Consider the following 22941-nt stretch of genomic DNA (forward strand, 5'->3'; position numbering starts at 1 on the left):
AACAATACAACAAGTACCGATAACTAACTCTTAAAGCCTTAATATTTTTTTTTTCCTTCTATAAGCATGCCCTAAGGCACCTGCTTATAAAAAGTTTGGTAAACCGGCACGACAGAGTTGGACGGGGGTAAAGGACATATATTTCGGAAATCGATTATCATATTCAAGATACATGAGTGGAATTGATTAAATTAACCAATAACGCATAAAAAATAAATAATAAGCTCATGTGTATGTGTTGATGAATGCCATGGTTGGTACAACAATGATCAACCATATCTTTTGTCGTATTCGAAGATAGAATAATACACTTAATTAGAAATAATTAAAAAATATTCTTTATATTGCCAATAATAGCCATAGACACGAAAAAAACAGAAAATAAACCAAAATGATGATTGTTTACAATGCAAGAACGCAGACTTACAAAATAACCTAAAAAGGCACTTTGTAAACAAATACAGACCGACTCTTTGAATTATTCTTTTTATACGCTTACTCTCAGATGATTCCAAATTCTTAGTCATTTTTTTAGTGCAGCACTATATAGATATATTATATATACAAAATAACTCAAGAATTCAGTTTATTACCCAAGTGTTTCATGGTTTTGTTGTGATCGTAGAGACACATATATATTTATATAAAAGAGCAGTCAATATGTCCTAGAACTAACCAGAAAAAAGCAATTGTTTTTTTTTGTTGTTTGCAAAAATTCGACTTTGTCCATCAACACACACTTCTTTAAGGGTAATACAACGAAATCAATGCCTCTTTTACATTTCGATACCTTCTTCATAAAGCTGATTGTCAAAATAAACATTTCTTTCTTTTTTCTGAAGCATCCTTTGAAGAGTTGCAAACAGATAATAGTCGCCGAGGACGAAATCTGGAGATAGGGGCAACAATTCAAACTCCAACGGAGGCGGTTTTGCCATCGACTTATGAAACGGAGTTTCCTTTCGATTTAAAAGGCAGATTTTTAAATTTTTCCCAACTTTTCCTCTTTTCTCAATCAAAATAGTGAATTCATTGCATTTTAATATCTATAGAATGTCAACTTTACCTAGCGAAATCAATTTTCGATTAACGAGAATAATTTTCAGGCGTTTTTTGACCTTTTTTGAAGTAAACACCTATTTTACCACTGCGTACAACTACATATCGAACTGATTTAAAGTCTGCAATCCATCTGCAATTTTTATTTTCGACGCAGAAGACTTGGCATACTACTTTTCAGGCCAACGCGGCCTATAGTAAGGTCTCAAACGTTAAAGCCATAACATTTCTCGACTGAATACACGCTCATTAGACGGCGACCACTTCTCTATCCCTATCTCCTTTTCTTTTTTCACTTTTTTTTGGTCATTATCTTGTTAACCCCTAGAGTTATAGCAAGTCATTTATTATATTAAAAAAAAAAACCTACGTAATTCGAATTTTCTCACTGTTTTGAAAATAAAAAAAGTGGGTTCACTAAAATCGCTGCAACTTATAAACCATTGACCGAAACAAGATGAATCTTTGACAGGCAGTCTTTGAGAGCTAGTATTTTCTAAAAATAATGTACATTTTTTGTTACCTAGACGATATGTATGTATATGTCCTTAGAATTATTGATCGGCACATATATATATTATGTGAATGTTAAGTATAAAAAAAAAATGACGACGGAGAGTCCAATGCACTTTATGCAGATAACTTTATGAAAGTAATTTCAATTTCAAATATATTCCGATGGAAGATGTTACATAGACGTAGGTATATATCTCCATAAATATATATATATAAATTGGGGTTTTTGTGATTTTTTTCTAACTACTAGCTTATACAAGTTTTTGGTAAGTTTATTTGGTTAATGATACATGTGCCAACACATTGTTAAACATTTTGCGAGGGAGTAGAGGTCTTCTCCTTCTGCCACTTAGAACACAGCTTGCTACAACTTTTATAAATTTATGCATGTACCCGAATGTTCGCACACACACAGATACATACGCACACATACACACATCCGTACAAATTCAAGCAGGCTCACTGACAGTAATAAATAGAAACAAGTTTTAGATATGTGTTTAGACAACTCACAGACAGATCGTTAATGCACATAATCACAAACGTACGCATATATACACATAATATATATAAGGAACACGCATTACTTGCCAGCAAGTTATTCAACTTGTTTAGAAGTTCATACATTCATATACATATACAAGCGGGCATGTTACGCATTTTTATGCAGTTTGATTGCATGTGAAATCACAACCACAAGCCTCTCTTATTCTGTGCCAATGGGTGTTCGTGGTCTTTTTTTTTCTTCGTTTTCTTTTTTTTGTAGTTTTCGTAGCTCGGTTCGCGTATTATCTGCAGTAAGAGTAAGGTTAACAGTGAATGTGTTTAATATTATTCTAACGTTTCGTATGGCTTTATGGTCTTTATGCATACACAACGTTACATCAATTTATAGAAAAATTTATCTTTACGTACTAAAAAATTGAATATCAGTGTAACAGTATGTTGTTAAACGTCCTCGCATATACGATCGGTCGTTGTACCTGCGTTATTTAATATTCCAAAGTTGTTAAATTCCTCGTATAGAGTTTTGTTTGTTTGTCGTCCATGGCACACACACTTGTTGTTACTTCCTTGTTGTTATTATGTTGTCATTATTATTGTTGGTAGTGCTTGTGTGTACATTTGCGTTCACGCGTGTGTGTGTGACTATTGAGTGAGTACCACAACAAAACGTTGTTGCTTTTGTCTGCCTTCTAGCTTCTGTGGCTGCAAATTTACGTTATTTTTTTCTTTTCTTATTTTTGAAACTTTTCTGCCTTTACACTTTGTTAATATAGCTCTATACTTGTGTAGATTTCAGATTTCAATTTAAATTAGGAGGCACTTCCCACATAATACTGGAAATTGGGTAAAAGTAATGAATACCGGCATTACATTATCATACAGTAAAAAAATTGAGATACTCTTCCGAAGCCTATGCTAATAATAAGGGGAATCCTTCGGTACCAAAAGACAGTAGTCATTAAAAAACTTTAATAGAAGAAAAAAACTGTAAAGTGTTTAGATTTCACTCTGTGGATAGATCCGCATCACTTATATATACACTTTACACTATGTAATTTTAAGTAGAGAAATGAAGAAGCGATAACTTTTTATGGTTTCTGATAGAGAACTAATATATTATGAAGTGCATCGGCCTGACAGGCCGGGTAAGCAAAGACCACTCTCGACTCGCAACTCAATTGAGCGCTTATTCTCTAAAACGGCACAATACATGTAAAGAAATTTATTCAAACATTCTCAATTGTATGGAATTTGTATTTTCTCACTTGTTTGGAGTTATTATAAAGAAATAAAATTCTACTGCTTCCGCGATTATGTTTATTTAAGAAATTGATTAGTTAATTTATTAGTAACAGTTTACTCTCCTTTACACATATAGCATAAGTAAAATTTTGTAAATGAAGCGACGTTATATGGAAAATGGTTGAGAAAGTGGGCCGATCCGAGCCATTTTGAGTAGCGTTCGTCCATGAGCTATGGGCTTAAGGCTGCGTGGTACTAGCGCATAGGTACATACAGGGAAAGTATTCCACAGAGATAAAAAAGATTTATCCATCAATTAAGTCCTTTAACAGGACTACGCGTCCATTTCAGTTTTCCACACCACTCCTCCACGAGTTACCGCATACATACCGCAGGATACACTACTACGATTCGTTATTCTTTAACCATACTGCCCGCTTTTAAAACAACCTGCCAATAGTAATCTTCCCGCCGCACCTGATTTGTCCATTTTTAATTTGAACGTTCACAGATAATATTTCCTTTCTCCATTCCTCTCTACCTACAACTCTTTCTGATTACCACCGTGCCCGCACATGTACACGAACAATACAATGTCGAATTTTCGGAAAATAAAATTTCAGCTATTTTTTATGCTATGCTTGGTAAACTATTGTGATGCGATTATTTTGCTTTCCTGGTTCCTGGTTTTCCTTGGAGAGACCATTACTTTGCTTCGATACGTTTTTTAGATTGTGAGTTATCGTTTCATGTTTATAGCCTTAAAATATCGTTTGTTCTTTTGCCACGAAATTTCTATTTTCACAGTAAGATGAGGAAAATGTACCGTTAACGATAGATACAATAATTATTCCCATAGAAGTAAGCATTGAAGTAAGCCAGAAAATTAAACTCTCACGCCTGCGGTATATATATATAAAAATACTTTATAGTAATATGATGTTAGCTGTTTTTCTCGCGAAAAAAAGGTACATACAAACCTCTGTAAAGAATAATACCTTCGTCCGCACAACTTCAGACGATTTACTATCTGAAACCTTACTTCAGATTTTTCAACTTATTTATGGAATAAATCTGCTACAGATTTATCCAAAAAACTACGACATTGAATATCGAATATGGCTGCCTCAAACTGCCATGAATGACGAACTGTTTACATGTTCGTACTATCCCATTCCCGCTCGTATTAAGACCACCTAATTTCCGTTTCTGTTTCGCATTTTTTAGCACAATGCATACATTTATCTAACGCAATTGCTGTAGTGTCGCTCAAAATCTCTCAAGTAAAAGCTAAAACTTAACGTGATGACTGATAACCAGGATCAAGCTAAAAAAATGTTCATATATTTACATACGTCAAACTTAGCCAATAAACACGCTTTTGGCATCCACCTCCCTGCCTCCAGTGCGCAGAAGTGAAGATGCACGTTTTTGCTGAGTGCCGCACAGGCGAGTAGATAAGACTTGCGATTAACAAACAGGTGATCACGGGTTCAATTTCCAAAGCGATTTGACAATGTAGGTTATTGAAAAATTGTTCCGGTCCAATCCATTTTCGATGTGCAGAGCTGCCGGGTATGTTATAATTCTGACTACCACGACTGTGGTCACTAATTCAGAGCCTAGTACATTTTATTCATACTCTAGCCCGTAATTATAATGAATATTCACTCGTCAAACGAAAATTCTATGAAAGGCAGTCTATTGGAAGCTCAGACTTTCTCTGCATATAAGAGCTTGCTTGTCGTGGTAACGTCTATATATGTTAGGATCCAAAAAGAATCTTTGTAATCCAAATTCCAATTACAATTAAAAATTAAGCTCTTTCACGAAGGGTTTACTACTCGTGAGATATCATATATGGAGTGGGGCCAAGAAATAGCCTCACGTGGTTCAAATTAGGTCCATTTAATTTTCATTTTAAATTACTATCATGAACAAATTAACGATTTCCCCTTTTTTGGCCTATAAGTGTTTCAAGAGAATCCTTATATGTGGTGGTATCCAAAAAATAGACCTACATAGTCCAAACTCGGTAAGGCCTGATTTCTTTATCAATTTATTATTATGAGCAAATTTTCAACGCATAGAGATTTCGTTCTCATAGGATCGGTTGTATGAGAGAGAGTTCAAAAAATTGCCTCAGCCGATCCAAAACTTTCACACCAATTTAGAATGTCGAAATATTACTACTTAGCCACTTTTCTCGGGATATATTGAAAATTGCAAATTTTTCTTATAACGACTTTTCGGTATAGGAGAGTTGGCGAAAAAGTGAGCCGGTCCGAATGCTTTTCAGTACGGTTCGTCCGTAAGTCAAGGCAGGTCAGTGTATCAAATTTCATCAAAATATCTCAAATTTGCAACCTGCGGCTTGAACCCAAAAATACATGGACGGAGTACAGACGGGCAGACATACTTAGATCGATTCAGAATCATATCCTGCGGGTCTGTCTTGAATGCCTGTGAATGTTACATATTTTCGCCTGCATTCTCAATACTTGAACATGTATTTGTATAAAAATTGCCTGCATCTGAGAGTAAACGTATAAAAATTTGCTTTTTGCCTAAGACTTACCGACTGGGCACACGTCCGCTAAGCTGTGACCATTCCCTAACACTTCTTCTTTCCTTATTCCTTTCCCACCGGTACTGTGTTACACGCAGAGGCGACATCCCCTGAGTGAGTAGCCGTATTAGAAAAAGCCTGCATATCATTTCACCGGTAAATTGGTAAAAAGAAAAATTACTAGGGTAAATTAATTCTTAGCTTTCATTGAAAGCCATCAAAGCGAATATTGAATGCTTTTAACAGATCGAAATATAACAGAAGTGGCGGCCATAAGAAAAAGAGGCTCCAAGCACTAGAAAAATTAAAGCGATCTTATAAATTAGTTAAAATACTATGGTCAGTCAAACTAGACCGTCAAACAACGCACATCACTTTTGTTTCAACATTGTCCATGTTTGATAAAATTAACATTATGTCAAACGAAAGAAAGTTTTAGGTTACTAGCAAAAAGAAATACAGAGAACGAGCGAAAAAAACAACGCAGTAACGAGAAATTGGAAAACTATTTTTTTTAGATTGGGATGCAACCAAATCATAAAAAAATTCGTATTGCAAGTGTTTCCTCATAAAACTCATTTTGTAAATGTTTACTACACTTGAGAAATCTTATAGGAGAGATAAAAGAGGGGTGCACTTCTAGAACAATAAACTCAGACCTCAAATCAATATTTTAAATCGACTCTTCTCATAAAAAATTAAAAACTACAACTTTTTTTATATAAATATTTTTTTAAAAGACTTTGTTTGCACGGAGATCTCTTATTTAGTATGTCAAAATTATATTTGCTGCTAACGTTTGCCAAAAAATACCAAATCTCTTTATATAAAGTCTATTACAAAATAGAGCTCTATATAGCAAGGGGAGTCAAAAATGTTCTGACTTAAGTTTTAATCAATAGCATTCCTTCCTGGATTTTTGTTGAAAATAAAGACACGTATTCAGACACCAGACGGCCGAACACGCTTAGTTCGATTCAAAGCGCGAGTGTATGAATAAGTCTTACGGAAGCTATTGTGTCCGTTGCATATGGCCAGAAAATCTTAATATGGCGTTTACCGGTGGCGGTGGTGTGAAGTATAATTCATTAAAATCTTAGAAACGATTTTGTTAACAACTGCCAATCGGCAACTGGCCACAATAATTGAGCGACATATAAATATTTATAGTGAAAACGGTGCGGGTTATCAAACTTGTTAACAAAAATAAAAACAATGTGAGGTGATTATATCCCCATCACAGAACCGCAAATTTTATTACTTTTGATATTCTCTTAGAAATAAAAATAAATATAAAGTATGTAAATTTTTCACATACCTTTGACTTAATTTAGATAACTGCCTCTTCATTTGACTAAAATTTTGATAAAAGCTTTAAAATTGATCCCAATCGAGGTTCTTCTGATCATGTTTGAAAGTGAACCTAACAAAATCACAAATCATACCGCTTTTAAAAAAGCTGAATAAAAATTATGTGAATAACTAAAATTTCTAAATATTAAGGCTCACCATTAATAAATAATAGCTTAGCAAAAATATTTATTAGACCGCCTAAGACCGCCGTTCGATATAAAAATAGGGCCAAAGTGCCAATTCATAAGAACTCACTTAACTAATAATAGGTGTATTAGTTAATGGTGATGGGTGTAGAGAATCTTCAGAAACATACAACTTTTGCTTTTTGCTTGGTTGCGCGATTATCGTCTAAAAATACATTAAATGGGTTTATTCTATCGTCTCTGGACGCTACAAAAAGATTGACTGCTCTCCCAACTTCTAGCATTAGCCCTTTTATCCTCATGGTAGAATTAAATTATAATTAATTAATTGTAATTGATTAATTAGCTGCAATCGTTTCCAATGCAATCTACGCAACTTTTAAATGATGTAAAGTCTTTTTTCGAATACCTTCTTGCCTTCCGCAGAGATCTAACACAGTATGCTGCAGTCAAAAAACATATAAATCGCCGCTTTTGCTATAGAAGCTTGTCAATATATATAGAAAAAAATGAAAAACTGTACAAAAAATTGATTATCATACGCTCGCGTATGAATGGCTTATACATGTGTTTATTATATGCGATCGGTATAGAATAGCTTCTGCTGTATGGTTAGAATTTCAATGAAAAAAATGAAAGATCGATTTTTTTTTGTTATATGCAAAGTTTTTTTATGCGAATCACTTGATATCAAAGCATGTCTTCATCTGCCTAAATAATCCGGAGAACATAAAGTATTGCTATCAAAAATAACAACAAACACATTACTAGAGATAGTTAAGTTTAGCCTACGCGTATGCACACACAGGCTTACATATAATTACGTAAATCTGCAAGTTATCTGACCTTTTCAACTGGTTCGTTACTTATACGACCATCTCTAAAGGGGGTAAGATGATTACCTTCCATCATGTCTACCAGGCTCATTAACATTCATGAAAATAAGAGAAAAAACGTCCTGACGAAGACGCAGCGTACACATCATTATCTATTACTACTCTTTGTATAGAAAATTCGCAAGATTCGTCCATACAGGTATATACATAACTTACATATATGGTTAAATTACTATAGCCGTAGCTTCAGCTACAGCAACAACATGTCATAACAAACATTGCAGACATTGAAAAGTCTAACTTATTGAATGTCTCCACCACGTTGGTGTTAGTGTCCATGGCCTTAGAAGAATTTTGTTAAACACCAACGTTGTTCAAAATTGAAGAAGATAGACGGTGATTTAGTGAAGGACGGCAAACACAAACGCACAAAAGTATTAAGCGTTCGTCAGCTTATGGTGGCCACATGATTTTTAGTTGCATTGTTGCTATTGTTGTTGGTTTATATTTGAAGCAATTTCAATTTCCAAGCCATCATTAAAAATGGCAACATCACGAATTCTTGAACAAAATTCAAAATACACAGCCCAACAACTATTACCGCTACCATCCGTTCGCCAAATAAAAAACGTTTGCGAAACAAAAAGACAAAGAAAAACTTGTACTCTTTTTTAGCTTCAGCAACAGTTATACAAAAAGAAATTTTCGTTATTATTATTCCGTTTGTGTTGTTTCGTATTCTTATTTTTCTCTACACTTATTATTCCTTTTTGTTCTTCTGTTGTATATATATTTCACGATTAACAACAAAAACGACAAGAAAGTACCCATCATTTTTGTGTGTCTTGCAGGCGAAATCTTCCTAATGCGACCTCTAGAGGATATCGCTGCAATCACGCATGTGGGCGATCCCGTCTTGCTTACAGTAATTGCGGAAGAGGTTAAGGTTGGTCGTGACGAACCACCAGCAATGGCTTCCACCGTGCAATTGGCATTCTTTTTACCCGAGCGCACCAATTCGCCGCCATACTTCGAAAACGATCAGTAAGTACCAGTTGCACAACTAAATAAAAGCGTCGACAACACCAACAACAACATCGGTATCAACCACACAATCACAATCACAGTGTTCTTTGAATCAGACTGAAACCACTTCAATTGTCTGTTTTAGCCGCAGTAGCCCATTAGCATATGCAACAGCAGCCTTTCGTTGGTGTTTGGCTAATAAGTACAATAACAATAAAACGTTGCGCAAAAAGAATGCTTGTTTGGCCATACGCCCGCCAGTACTTCCCTTTCCGTGCCCTCAACAGGGCAAGCGAATGTTGTTAACTAAGTTCTTTAGTTTCTTCTTATTTTATTGTTTTCCTTTTATTTTTTGTCATTGCATTCGTTCGTTCGCTATTTTCTTTGCAGTTATGTATCCCGCGTCGATGAAAATGCTCCACAAGGAACTGCTCTCACATTTGTCGACCCTTATGTACCGCGTGTTTATGATGATGATACGGGCAAAAATGGTGTGTTTTCTTTGACTTTGCTTAATAACAACGGTACTTTTGAGATTTCACCTAACGTAGCGGAACGCAGTGCTTCATTTCTAATACGCGTGCGAGACAACATTTTATTAGATTACGAAGAACGTCACTCAGTAGAATTTCAAATATTAGCACAAGAATTGGGACCAGCCACAAATTTATCTGCCACCGTAAACGTCACTGTCTATATAAATGACGTCAATGACAATCCACCCATATTCTCCCAGCCCGTGTATACAGTCGAACTGCCAGAAAATATGACAATGGGTACTAAAGTGGTACAGGTTCATGCTGATGATGTTGACACTGGTCTGGGTGGTCGTGTCCGTTATACCGCCATTTTAGGCTATTTAAATACTTCTCTTAATCTGAATGCTGAGACTGGTCTGATAACAGTATCCACCGATAATCATGGCTTTGATCGTGAAGTGATGCCCGAATATCATTTGTATGTGGAAGCTCGTGACAATGATGGTTCTGGAAATCGAGCACAAGTACCATTAGTCATAAAACTTATTGATGTCAACGATGAAGTGCCTACATTCGAAAAAGATTTATACGAGTTTATCTTGGCTGCCGATTTGAAAAGTTTTACTACAGCGGCAGTAATACATGCTGTAGACAAAGATGCGACTGCACCCAATAACGAGGTGCGTTATGAAATTATTAACGGTAACTACGATAATAATTTCGCGTTAGATAAAATCACCGGTGAATTAACTGTACGAGAAAAAGTAAATTTTCGTACTAAAAAACAAATTTCACAACATAGACGTCGCAAACGGCAGAACCCTCCCATTAATGAGCCAAATATGTTTATATTAATTGCAAGAGCGTATGATTTAGGTATACCGGTACTCTCTAGCACCGCGACCATACGTATTTATCCGCCAGAAAGTCGTACAAGAGCTGTAACATTTTTGGTTCCTGGTCTTAATCCAGACAAAAGTAAAACAGAAGAAACTTTATCAACTATTACCGGTGGTAAAGTGCTTATACATGAAATCCGTTCTTTAAAACCCGATGAACCTGGTGCTCAAAATATTCCTTCCGGCAATAATCTCGATATTAAAGACCGAAGTGTTGTAACAGCAACGGTTCTTTATGATAGCGCTTCCGTAGTTGATATTTCCCAAATACAAGAACGTCTTTCGCAGCACAACAGCTCGTTTGCTATAATGAGCGGTCGTGAAAGCTTATCGGAAACAGATGTAAGTTTAATTTGAAATCATGGTTTGCTACAATTCCCTTTTTAAGGATTTAACTCCTTTGCAGACTCTTTATAAGGCTGAAAATAAATTATTGTTTTGGTTGCTAATACTTTTGGCCACTATTGTGGCCTTAACAATTTTAATATTGCTATTGTGCTGCATTTGTTCGTGCTGTCCTCTATATGGAGCTACAAGGTAAGTAAATTTCAAGGTTTTGTACTTTCCCTTTTCTAAAATAAACGACTTCGTTGCTTCTTAAAAAATACTTCATTATGGAGATCAGAAATTTTCTAATGCCTAACAATTCAAATTTATACCATACTTAACTCGGTTAGGTTACGTAGTTAGTTACTCACTTAATTGTCAATTACTACCTAAAACTAAAGTGAATGATAAATACTATAAGCGAAATAAGGCCAACTATTTTTCTTCATTCTTCGATGCATCTTTGTCTATCAAATAAAATTGGAACAAATTTCGCGCCACCTTTATGTACTCAAAGAAAAAGAAAGAAAAACTTGGAACTTATAGCTTCCACAAGTTTTTCTACATCATTTGTTACTTCTATCCATAAGCGCAGATTATTGTCGTTTTTATATGATCGTTATCAATGAACAAAGAAAATCTTCTTCGGAGGGAAGAACTTTGAAACCACGACTGTCGTTCTAAGCCTTGGATGTTTGTTGCCAAATTTTATCTACACCATCACTTGGCAATTTTCCGGGAATTCATATATAATTGAGAGTGGAAAAGAAAGGATTCACTTCGTAAATTAAAACCCCATGTTGTTACTGTACACTCCAAAAAAATTAAAATAAATGTTCAGCTGTGTGCTAATATGCGATATTTAATTGCAAGGTGGAGCGAGGATTAAACCATTCGACTCACCTCGTATACCGTATCATACCGTAAAGCGTAAGTACATCAAATCATATTTTTGTGCAACTCGCCAACACTGTGCAAATAAGTATATAAGTCATGAAGTCAAACGGTTTTCTCATTTCTGAAATGTCAACATATGACTACTCTTGTTTCGATGTTTGAACGGTAAAAACTAAAAAGGTTCTGAAATTAAACTATTTTGAGTGTTGAGACACATTTTCGATCGCCTTGGCGCGTGAAAACGGAAAATCTAAGCGAAATAGTCCAATAATCTCCAAAGCCATAACGAGCAACAGTTTAGTACTGTCTTGTACGTACTGACAGTGCAATTGGTCTATATTTTTTCAAAAATGCTATTAATTTGACCTTTCCAACGAAATGACCTTAACTGGCTTTTCTTGGGCCAAAGGTGATCTATGAATGTGGACAACGTTTTTTTCGTGACGATGATATCTATCACATACAATGTCTTCATTGCGCTATTAATTTAAATTGGTATATCTTATAGACAGACAGTACACAATCAAGTGCCTTCTGACGCGATTAACTAAATGATATCTGCATGAATAGACAGCTAAATAAGAATCGTGATAAGAGTCGTGACTGCCAAGTCAATGTTTGCGAGTTTAAATCGCATTGCGGTAGCTATGATGAGAGCGCAGGCGACAGAGTTATAATATTCATCGGTTGGGCATACGCCCAGACTGCGGCTACCTGATCGTCGCCGTTGACCACCACTCATGGTCTTTAAAATTTTGGAAAATAAGAAATGAGAACACATGACTCTTAAAATTGGTTTTCCCAAAAACAACATCTTGAGGTCGGGCAAGCCAGCGAGAGCTCAGCTATGATTAAGTCGGTTCTACTGTTTTCGCCGATGTACATATTAAACATATTTTGCAAATCTAATACGGCTTCTGCAGTACTTATAACAGCAGTACATTGTTTCGAAATCTAAAAGAAAAGAATACTAAAAGATTAGATATCGATTTTCATATGTGTTATCTTTAAATGAATTGTAACAAAGTCAGCTCTAACCACAGGCATTGTAAACATGCTGTACGTCAATTACTTTCATTTCCATTTTTCCAATGTATCCAACATTCTCGTTTATTCCCCGCATTTTCTACAGATTTTAATTCCTCTCTAATGACATAAATTACAAATAGATTATCTTTGCTTAGTCTAACGTAGCACGTTCATTGACGACCTTAAAATTAGCCACACTTGAGATATTTTCTAAAGAATTTGCATCTTATATGCTTTATTGAAAAATATAATTCCTAGCAGCTTAGAACATTTAGAGAATCTTAGCGTACCAGCTCAGAACATAAGAAAATTTAGAAGATGAACACCAACTTAACTACATGGGTCTTTTCGTTTCTTTTAAAAATAGATATTGAGCAAAAAAGTTGACATATTGCAAATATAACGTGATCGTATACCATAGATGTGATCTGGCCGTAAACTTTTCCCGCAGCATTAAAATTCCAACAGCTTAGTGTATTCATCAGCGACTCTACAAAGGATAATAATGAGTTTAAAAACTCGCTTAGATGTATGCATTTTTCCGTCCATAGGTACACTTTTTGTCATTCGTTTATTCAGTTAAAAAACAAAGCTAGGGAAATATTAATACGAACTGCATTCTACATGTGAAATTTGGAAAAAGTCGCCATATTTACAGATCGGTTAAAATCTCTTCAACAACTTCAGTTACAAAAGTTTTAAAAAATTTATTCTTTGCGAAGAACAGTTGAGGCTTAAGATAGCTATTCATGTAACCAACACAGGCATTTTCACAGTTTAAAATAGTGAAATTAATGAGCCGAAAACCCTGATCCTAGTGAAATTTCTCTATTTCTAATATATTATTTCGTTTGAATTTCTGATTTCCATATTGAATCTTTGTTTTTCAAATTTTTTGTTTTTCGAAATAAAAGATAAGCAAAAATTCTTAAAATAATCAAACTTATATTGTTTATATGTTGCCTTTAAAAATCTAAATTTATTTAAAAGCGTATATGTATGTTAATCATTATAAAAACAAAAGAAAAAAAAAAAAAAAAAAAAAACCGAAAATAAAAATCACCAAAAAACCAAAATCAAATCAATTCCATCAGCTTTTGTATGTTAATGTGTTGCCGTTAAAATGTGTCGACATACCTTGCATTAAAAATCCAAAGACATACAACAACATACACACGCATACATTCATTCTATCTTTAATTCTTTCTTTTTCTCTTGTAGCAAAAGAATAGTTAATATCAGTAGAACTGAAGACGATGTTCATCTAGTTCGTAGGGAAATGGCAAATGGAAAACAAACAAAATCTGTTCAGGTAGAATTTTATTTTCCAATTTGAGCGGTACACACTATTGCTATTACTATTTTACTCTACACGCTTATCACGTATTGTCACGAACTTAATTTCGATCTATGCTGTAGTTGTAGTAACAAACGCACTTTTTTTCTTTTTTGATTTTAAAATATCCTCACACGGACGACAGAAAATCTTACATGAATGTATAGAAAATGATTGTGGCGATGATAATGACCATGATGGTAATGACGACCATTACAATGGTGATGCACATTTTTGTTGATGTTTCTTTGTTTATTTGTTCGTTCGTTGGCCTTATTTTGTTCTTTTTTGGTTTCATGTGTTTTTTTTCCAATATTTATTTCTTATACATACAGTTTGGAAATTCTCGGTAATATTCGCACACACACACACACACACACACACTCAAACGTACACATACTGTCATTTTCTGGTCGCTCTCTCTTCAACAGTAGATTGATAGATTTCCGGATCTATGCTTCGCTTATACATTAAATCAATAACATCACTAAGCAACACTAGATTAATCATTCCTCAGTTTTTAGAGCTTCTTTTAATAGTTTTTATGCAAGGGTTTACATTATAAATTACGGTTGACTGAACCCTTTATTTTAAATATAAGCACTGAGCGTATGGGGTTTAGGTTGTGGGGAATCATAAGTTGATATCTTCTTTCCTTTTTTTGTTTTGCTCTCTCGTGTCCAAAATACTAACCACTCTGGTAAACTTTTTACTATTTTTTATAGGTCGCCGAGTGGATGGGCAGACGCGAGGCCTGGTCCGCGGACAAACCGACCGATCCACGAACGAAGCCTACCCGTTGGGAGTTCCACAATGGCCGTGAACAGTTTGACGAAAACATAGGTGGTGGCGCCGGTGTGCATGCTACCACTTCAGTCGGTCTGAGCAAGAACAACCAGCCAGACTCCGATGGAAGACGTCGAATACGTTCAGCCGACGAGCAGCAAAGACGAGTTAAAATAAAGTAAGCTCTTGTAAAACTTTTTATATTATATACATAATCTTTACTTGCTTTATTTCTTTCGAATGTTTATTGGCATAGAAATTCTCGTGCAGCCAAAGAGGATACTCATCTTAGTTTTCATAATTCTAGAACTAATTTGATCAACGATCGCGATATTTATATTGAGGATGTTATCGATGAGCAGCAACTAGTTGACGAAGAAGAGGAAAGTTTTCGGCGTTCCAAACGCAATAACCAGCAAATGATGCAACAACAACAGCAAGAACGACATCAGATTGATGATGATTCCATGCGGCGTCATGAAATCGATCGTGGCAGCGATATTGATTACAATACCACTCGCAACAGTTTAAGAAATAAACGAGAATTTTTCATTAAGGATGGGAACATAGAGATACTACAATTAATGACACGCGATAAGACTCGTGAAGATGCTCCTGCTGAAGAAGATAACATCTATATGAATGTTCCATTAAAATCTACAAATCTCTCTCATCCACAGCTCTTAATGGTCGATAATAGCGGGAAGGAAATTTTGATGCGTCGCTTTATTGAAGAACAACCGGATGGTAAGCAGATAATACGTGAGCATTATCAAATCGTACCAGGAGCTACGTACATACAAACAATGCCTAATGAAATCCCACAAAATTCCACCTTGAAAGGCGATACCTTTCCTTTAGGTAAATCCGGGCCAAATAGTGTTGTCTACTCTCAAACTGAGCCCGAGGTTAAAGTTATACACACACAACCAGCCCAGGGATCGACAGCTATGGTGCAGACCAATAGTCTAGGGAATGTAACAATGCAACCGGCCATTTCAAATCAATCATTAACTCAGGAATTGGAAAATTCTCTAAAACAACAAAACGAACTGCTACGTCAGATTTTACTAGAGAAAGAGAAGTTGGAAACTCGATACCTTCAGCATGAAGTAGCTCTTGAAACACAAAGTCTACCAGGGCAAGCTATGGCAATAGCGACGCAAACAGATTGTGAAGCGGGTACACAAACTGAATTTACCAACGGTTTCGCGTCACGCAATGGTGTCGGTTCAAAAAGTTTTTCGGTTAGACGTCGAGCTCGTAGCGAAAATGATGATTCTGCATCTGAAGGGGATGATGATTACGAATATATACGCTTAAGTTCACCTAACAGCCCGGATGGCATTGTTTATTACATTAAACGTAACAAGCCCAGAAGACGCAGTAAATTTCGCAGTAGCATGCAACCGCGTAAACGTATTGTTATGGTGGAAGAAGTAAAACGAAAAATACGCACTCCCATTAAGGAAGAAGATGATGAAGAATATCATAAAGCTCGCAAACGAATCGTACCTAAGAAACCTCCACGTAACAATGGGGAAACAAAAACAAGTATTCTAAGGCGACTCAAAACGGAGGAAAATCGCAGAAGAGAAATATGTGCGCAACCCAGTGAACCACTTAATCGCAATATACTTATGGAGATTTCTGATTCTTTGGATGAACCACTCAGCCCTGCTCGTAGAAAAATTGAAATACAACAAGTTCAATATGTGGAATCGTCCGAAGATGAAGATAACGCTGATGTTGTCGGTAAAGAAGAAGAGGGCGATGCTGAATATTCAAATGAATCGGATACCGGAGAAATAATGATTAAAACCAATATGTTTACAACTAGTCAAAGAGATAAAGAGAAATACGAGCAACCGAGAAAATCAACCAAAGATCAGCATCATTTCGAAATCCATGTAGAAGATAGCAAAAATAGTATGCGGCCAGAAGCAAGACCCAGACTTTCGCGATCAGATAGCTGTCATCTTAATAACAGTAAACATGGTAAACATAACAACACGGAGCCGATAAAAAATCGCGTATCCATTACCAAATATCATACGGATGAAGGCAGCGGTACTCATATTACGACAACCGAAGTTTGTGACAATCGTATAAGCCACAGCGAAGCTGAATTATTAGAGCGTGACGAAGCAGCTTTTAGCCGAACAAGAACTGGCAGGAACTCTAAATACATGAATTGGTATTATGATAAAAAGAAACCGCCTTTAGCTGCGGAAAATTCTAACAAACCACCACAACAACCAATTAGAAAGAAAACACTGGGTGAAAAGAAACTTAGCAAGACACGTTTACATATTAAGCATGTAGAAAGCGTACAACATGAAGGGAAATTCAAACCTGAACCTGCGCCTAGAAAATCACCATCCAAAGGCAATCGTTTGCTTAAGGAAGACATTGCGAAAAATAAACAATTAAAATCACGGGGAGAAACCGAAACCAGTCACCCTTTAGTGCAGCATTCAGAGCATCGCTTCGAACGAGAAAATGTCCCAGAAGTGCCTATACATCCCACCAAATTACCCCATTACATGTATCCAGAAACACCACCTTTTGGCGCTCATAGCAAAGAACTCGTTCAACAAAACGCCAAACCAAAACCTTCCCCGATTAAAGAGAACGAAGTGAAAACTAAAAATAATTCTAAAATAAATCTGTATATAGAAGATGCACACTGCAGTCAATTGCCAGCAAGTGCAGCGACGACTACGACCGTACAAAAACAATTAAACGCTGCCACTTTGGAAGACGATCATGACTCGGGTATTGCTATGAGCTCTTTGCTTACTAACATGGGCCGGCGCAATCCAATAGCAGAAAAAAAAAGCGTTTTTTCAATTGCCTACGACGACGTTAGTCGGGTAAAAAAAATTACTTCAAGCGGTGAATCGCCGCCATACTCCTAGGGTCCAAACAAACACGATAATGATATATAATAATGATGATAATGTGAAAATCATGCTTGTATAAAGTTATATTGTAATTGTGATAAATCCTATAGTCCTTTGTAAACTGGTAGGTATATAACATATTTGAAAAGAAAACGTTGTCACATTTTTTTTGTATATAAGTAAATAGAAAAAGATATCCATTTTTTAAATAACAAAAAAAGAATCAACACATATTCGCAACTAGTTACGATGCATCGTCCCTCTTGTGAATATTAAGATTCTACATTAAGTTCGGATAAATTTAAATCTAGACTATATATTTTTAATTTAATTTAATTCATTCATATTTTTAAGATTTTCACTTTCATTCCGCAATCGAACCAGAGTCTTCGCTCTCTGACGGTGTGTGTATATAGTAGAGAAAAGTATTCCTATTATTGTTTAAAATTTATTGTAACCTAATAATAGTAATAATAAAAAAAAGAGAAAACCGATTGTTTATCTACTCATCAACCAACGATCGACCAAGATTCCATGTACAGTGAAGATGTATTTAAAAAAACTTCGTTGTTAGTTAATTAAATTTTAATACTCGTTAAGAATGCTTGTGCGTATATTATTGGGCATTGTATTTCAATTTTTGTTTCTCTTTTTTTTCCCTTTTATTCCCTATTTCTAGTAAATATTAACATAATAATAATAATAATATACTTACACATACACGTTGACACAGTTGGTATCAGTTGCTATGATTAAATTAAAGCCTTCGATCATTGTATGAAAATCCGTATAACTGCCATATAAATAAAGTGTAAAAAAAAACAAGTGCGAAAAAGGAAGTAAATCATATAGATAAACAAAAGAAATTGCAATTCGTTTGCATTGGATACGTGTGCGTTCGTGTAAGAAGAACTTATAACTTTTTTAATACTTTTATGAAAAGGCAACTAAAAATTTTATCTAACAGTCTGTAAATAATTAGTTAAATATTTTTATTTGTGTGCGTGTGTGCTGTTATTATGTATTTTCTATTATCTAACAGTACGTTTAAAAAATATTTATAAAAGCATATTACTGTGTAAGTACTTAGAATTAATTACGTTTTATATTATATTCTATTCTGCAATATGTAAATATAGTTATTATGAGAATTTTTATAATAATTTAATTAGAAAGTAAAGACAGGTAACGTGTATACACGAGATCTTGAAGTATACGAATACAATTTTATAATGAATGCCAATAAAATGCATAAATATATATTGTTTTGAAATTCGCTTTTATAAGATACAGTCCGTGTCACTGGATTGCGGATATTTTGTTTAAGAGAAATACACTTCAAAGTTCTTTTATTTACAATTATATTTCTTTTAATGTAGGATCATTTACAAATTATTTTTGACAATACTCTTTTGTAGGTATTACAAGCAAAAAACAAGAAATTGTCGATTCTTTGTTAGAGAATAAGGAATTTGGATATAATTGGTTAATTCGAGACATATTACTTCAAAGGTCAAGAGTATGTTCAGGATCTACCGCTCGGCGAATTTCCTTTCGAATGATTAAATGTTTGCGGCAGTCTAATATTTAGTATAATTTGATTTTGATTTGATTGACATCCAAGTTTCACTTCACTAATCAGTTACTTTTCATTACATGCAAAGATGACGTAATTTATAAAATCGCCAGTGATGTACAGATGGTTGTGGAACTTGTATCTCTTTGCTGTAGAAATCCACAATTATTTGAAGCTTATCCAGGATAAGCACTTTGTAATTTTTTTACAGCATTTATATTTTAATTGTTCCCTTTCCCCTTTTTTTAATTCAGTTAAGTAATAATGTCAATAAAACTTTCGCGTTTTTAACTTTTAACAGTAGAATCTTTTTATTTTAATGAGATATTTTCGTTCCAAAAGTTTTAAGTGTACTTTTTTCACTTATTATTTATTTACAAATGACTTTCCCCTAAAAAATTCAAAATACGTATAGATTTCGTTTCACAAGAACAACAACATAAAATACAAATAAGTTATTTTAATCACAATTGTTCGATAGAAATTTGAAGGTGAAAATGTTCCTTAAACTTAAAGGTAAGAAGACTTAAATTTGGCTACGGATATACGGAATACTAACTTTCAGTTCCCTATAACACATTGGCTACCTTTCTATTCGATTTCCGATTATACAACTATGCAAATAAAACTTCTAACGTAGAGGCTAAAAGCGAAGCATAATTTACTTTCTACTTTACTTTCTTCTTTACTTTATTCTACTTTTTGTGATTTTGTTTTAACAGCTTTTTTTCAGAAAGTTGACAAAACTGTTTTCGTTGCCTCTTTTTAATACAAAATTCTCTTGAAGTTTGTTTACAGCACTTAACTTGGGCCTCGATAAGGAGTGCACAGCAAAGTAAATTTTACGCTCAAAATAAAATTTTATTACTCTCAGCTTTCATCTTGGGCTTCGATAAGGAGTGTACAGCAAAGTAAATCTTACGCTCTGAAAAAAAATGTTTTACTCTGAGAGGAATAGTGTCTGAAAGAGAGGGAAAGAGACGGAACTATTAATATTAAATATTTTCTTTTTTTCTTTTAGTGTCATTGCTAGTTATTGTTGCGAGCGGAAGGTTGTGCGGATTTTGAAAAGCGGCAAACACCAAATTAGAAAAAGAGAGATTACTCTGTTGTCCAAATTCTTGTGTATTGAATTGATTGGAGGCTAATTTACGTCGCGTTTGGAGTAATTTGATTTGAAGTTAACTTTTGTCCGGAGAAAATTAAAATTTTTTGTTGTGTAAACCTCACACAATATATAGCGGAGAACCTTAAAAATGTGCAAATGTCTGGCCGGAAGTATAGTTTGCTGGTAAGTTTATTTTCACTTTGATTTGGTTTGGGAAAATAAACAATACCTCTTAAATAAATATTCTAAAGAAAGTGCAATGTGAACACTAAATTATACCGATGCTGACTACGAGTAATTGTCGGCGTACACAAATTTTCATGCGTCTTACTTATATAGAAATATTTATAAAATTTCATGCTTGTCGGTTTTTCTTACCTTGAGAGAATAGTCCAGAAGTCTTCTAATCTGTTATATACCCGTGTATATTTAGTTGGGCAGGGTGAGAGAGATAGGGAAAAACTTTCGACTTTCGATTGCATTTTAAAAGATGTATGCTTGATCGCTAAATATCAGTGTTCATCTGTCGAGTATTCATTTTGCCTGCGGTCACATCTCGATCGACGGAAAAGAAAATAAGAAACCTTGACTTTAACCAAAAACTGCACTTCGGCCACTTTTAGAGCCACTAAAGAGCGCTGATGTTGACTAATTAGGCGCTTCTTATTTTGTTTATTAGCGCATTTATTATAAATAAGTTTATAGCCGGTCTCGTTATTGTTGTAATATTGTACGTAAGTGATCCCAAATATATGGATAAGGTGGCCAGAAGTCCTTGGCGGGCAAGAAGCATACAGAAGAACTGCGACCTTTTGGCCGGAGGAAAATTTGATTTCTTCTTCTTTTTTGGGTGATCGCGATTTTTATGATTGGAAATTTTCAAAAACTTGAATAGCTACGTTTCAGAGCTTGTTTTTTTTAGCTTCTCTACTTTGGAATATTAATGATCTTTTTTCTTTATATGTTAATACTTTCTCAGTTTATAGTCTCCAGACTGTAGTCAAAAACTTCTCTTTCCTGCCGAAAAGAAGACGCATATCTGCACTTGCGTTTAAAATAATACCCTTAATAACCATACCATAGATAGACCTCAATGTAAAGTAGCATAAACCACAAGATTCTTTCTTTATAAAGCCGATACCGAAAACATACTCTTCAATTTTTTAATGACTTGTTTTAAAAAAATTCTAAATTGTGGGTGATGTCTATCACACAAAATTACAGGCCGAAGGAGATTATAGATATATTTATGTCATATATGTAAAATAGCTATGGTATGCATGCAAAATAAACTTGTGAATACATTTCCATTCTCTTCGTACAATGTTTCAGTTTATTCGTATTTTTATATATATGTATATGCATATTGCATACAAACATTACATTAACTTCCTTTACTCTTGGCGTGAGAGAACAAAATAACACGACAAAAAGTTCGAAATGTTTTTAAATAAAACGCGAATGTGCAGAAAGACGTCTCAGTTTTTAAAAAGATTGAACAAAAGGGCAAGTCTGCAACTGGCAGCAATTCTGTTAAATTGAAAGGGTAACTGCGGAGCAAGTCTGCAACTGGCAGCAATTCTCCGTAACATTCTCAAGCCGTTCTAAAACAAACAAAATGTGGTGTGTGGAATAAAAAATGTTTTTTTTTAACTTTTTCCTATATGGTATTCGAAATTCGTCTCGAAGTGAATGAAATCTTCACACTTTAAATGGTGTGATACTAAGTACATATTGCCAGACCTGTATGTGCGTGAACCTATACAATGTTTGCGTATGAAAAGTGAAGAACTTAAAAGCCAATTGAATTTGCCAATCGGCTCGCAACTGTAGAAAGCAACTCTAACGAAAATCGTTCCATATGATTCTACGTTTTATGCATGCGTGTCTTTTATAGTACATAGTACTTCTAAACACTTGATTGCTAGGCTCTTAATAAAAAAATGCGAACGAAACTTTAAATGTCCATATGCGCCAAGCTTATGTTATCACTCTCACTTTTCGAATTCAAACATCGCACTTTCAATTAAGATGATAATGATAAATGCATCACCTAAGTTTAACAAGATGCACCGAAAAGCATCGTAGTGTCGTTTCTATAAATACTAACATTAAATTGTTAAACAAGCAACATAGCAGCTATGCAAAAATTTAGCACTTTGAAAGCGGCAAGTACAATATAAGTAAAATAGAATATTGGTGTAATTGGCTTCGTTTCGGTTTGGAATTAATCTCTCAGTGTCATCATTCAATTAAAGCAACATTCGACGCCGGCACACACGCAGGTTGACAAGAAGGGCCAAGAACTTGTGTCAATGAACCCAAAAATGTGCAATATGTTGTA

The 22941-nt window shown here is 34.7% G+C and overlaps 1 protein-coding gene across 5 annotated transcripts in view; it reads left to right on the top strand.

The window, feature by feature from the left end:
* The window catches only part of LOC119642582 (cadherin-86C), a 115413-nt gene that overhangs the window by 86925 nt on the left and 5547 nt on the right, over positions 1-22941 (top strand). Inside the window, exons 8-14 of one of the 5 annotated variants that reach the window (XR_005248088.1) lie at positions 9080-9272; positions 9645-10974; positions 11021-11169; positions 14107-14197; positions 14947-15185; positions 15264-18991; positions 20511-20780. Coding sequence is in view for 2 of the 5 variants with exons in the window: in XM_038041768.1 (XP_037897696.1) it covers positions 9080-9272; positions 9645-10974; positions 11021-11169; positions 14107-14197; positions 14947-15185; positions 15264-17928 (4667 nt within the window). In the remaining 3 variants the exon portion in view is untranslated. Of the gene's footprint in view, positions 1-9079; positions 9273-9644; positions 10975-11020; positions 11170-14106; positions 14198-14946; positions 15186-15263; positions 19093-20510; positions 20781-22941 lie in introns of those variants that run through there. The other 4 variants (XR_005248090.1, XR_005248089.1, XM_038041768.1 and 1 more) reach the window with 4 other exon arrangements.

This window comes from Glossina fuscipes, unplaced genomic scaffold, assembly GCF_014805625.2.
Source record: "Glossina fuscipes isolate IAEA_lab_2018 unplaced genomic scaffold, Yale_Gfus_2 226, whole genome shotgun sequence".
In the NCBI taxonomy this organism is placed as follows: domain Eukaryota; kingdom Metazoa; phylum Arthropoda; class Insecta; order Diptera; family Glossinidae; genus Glossina; species Glossina fuscipes.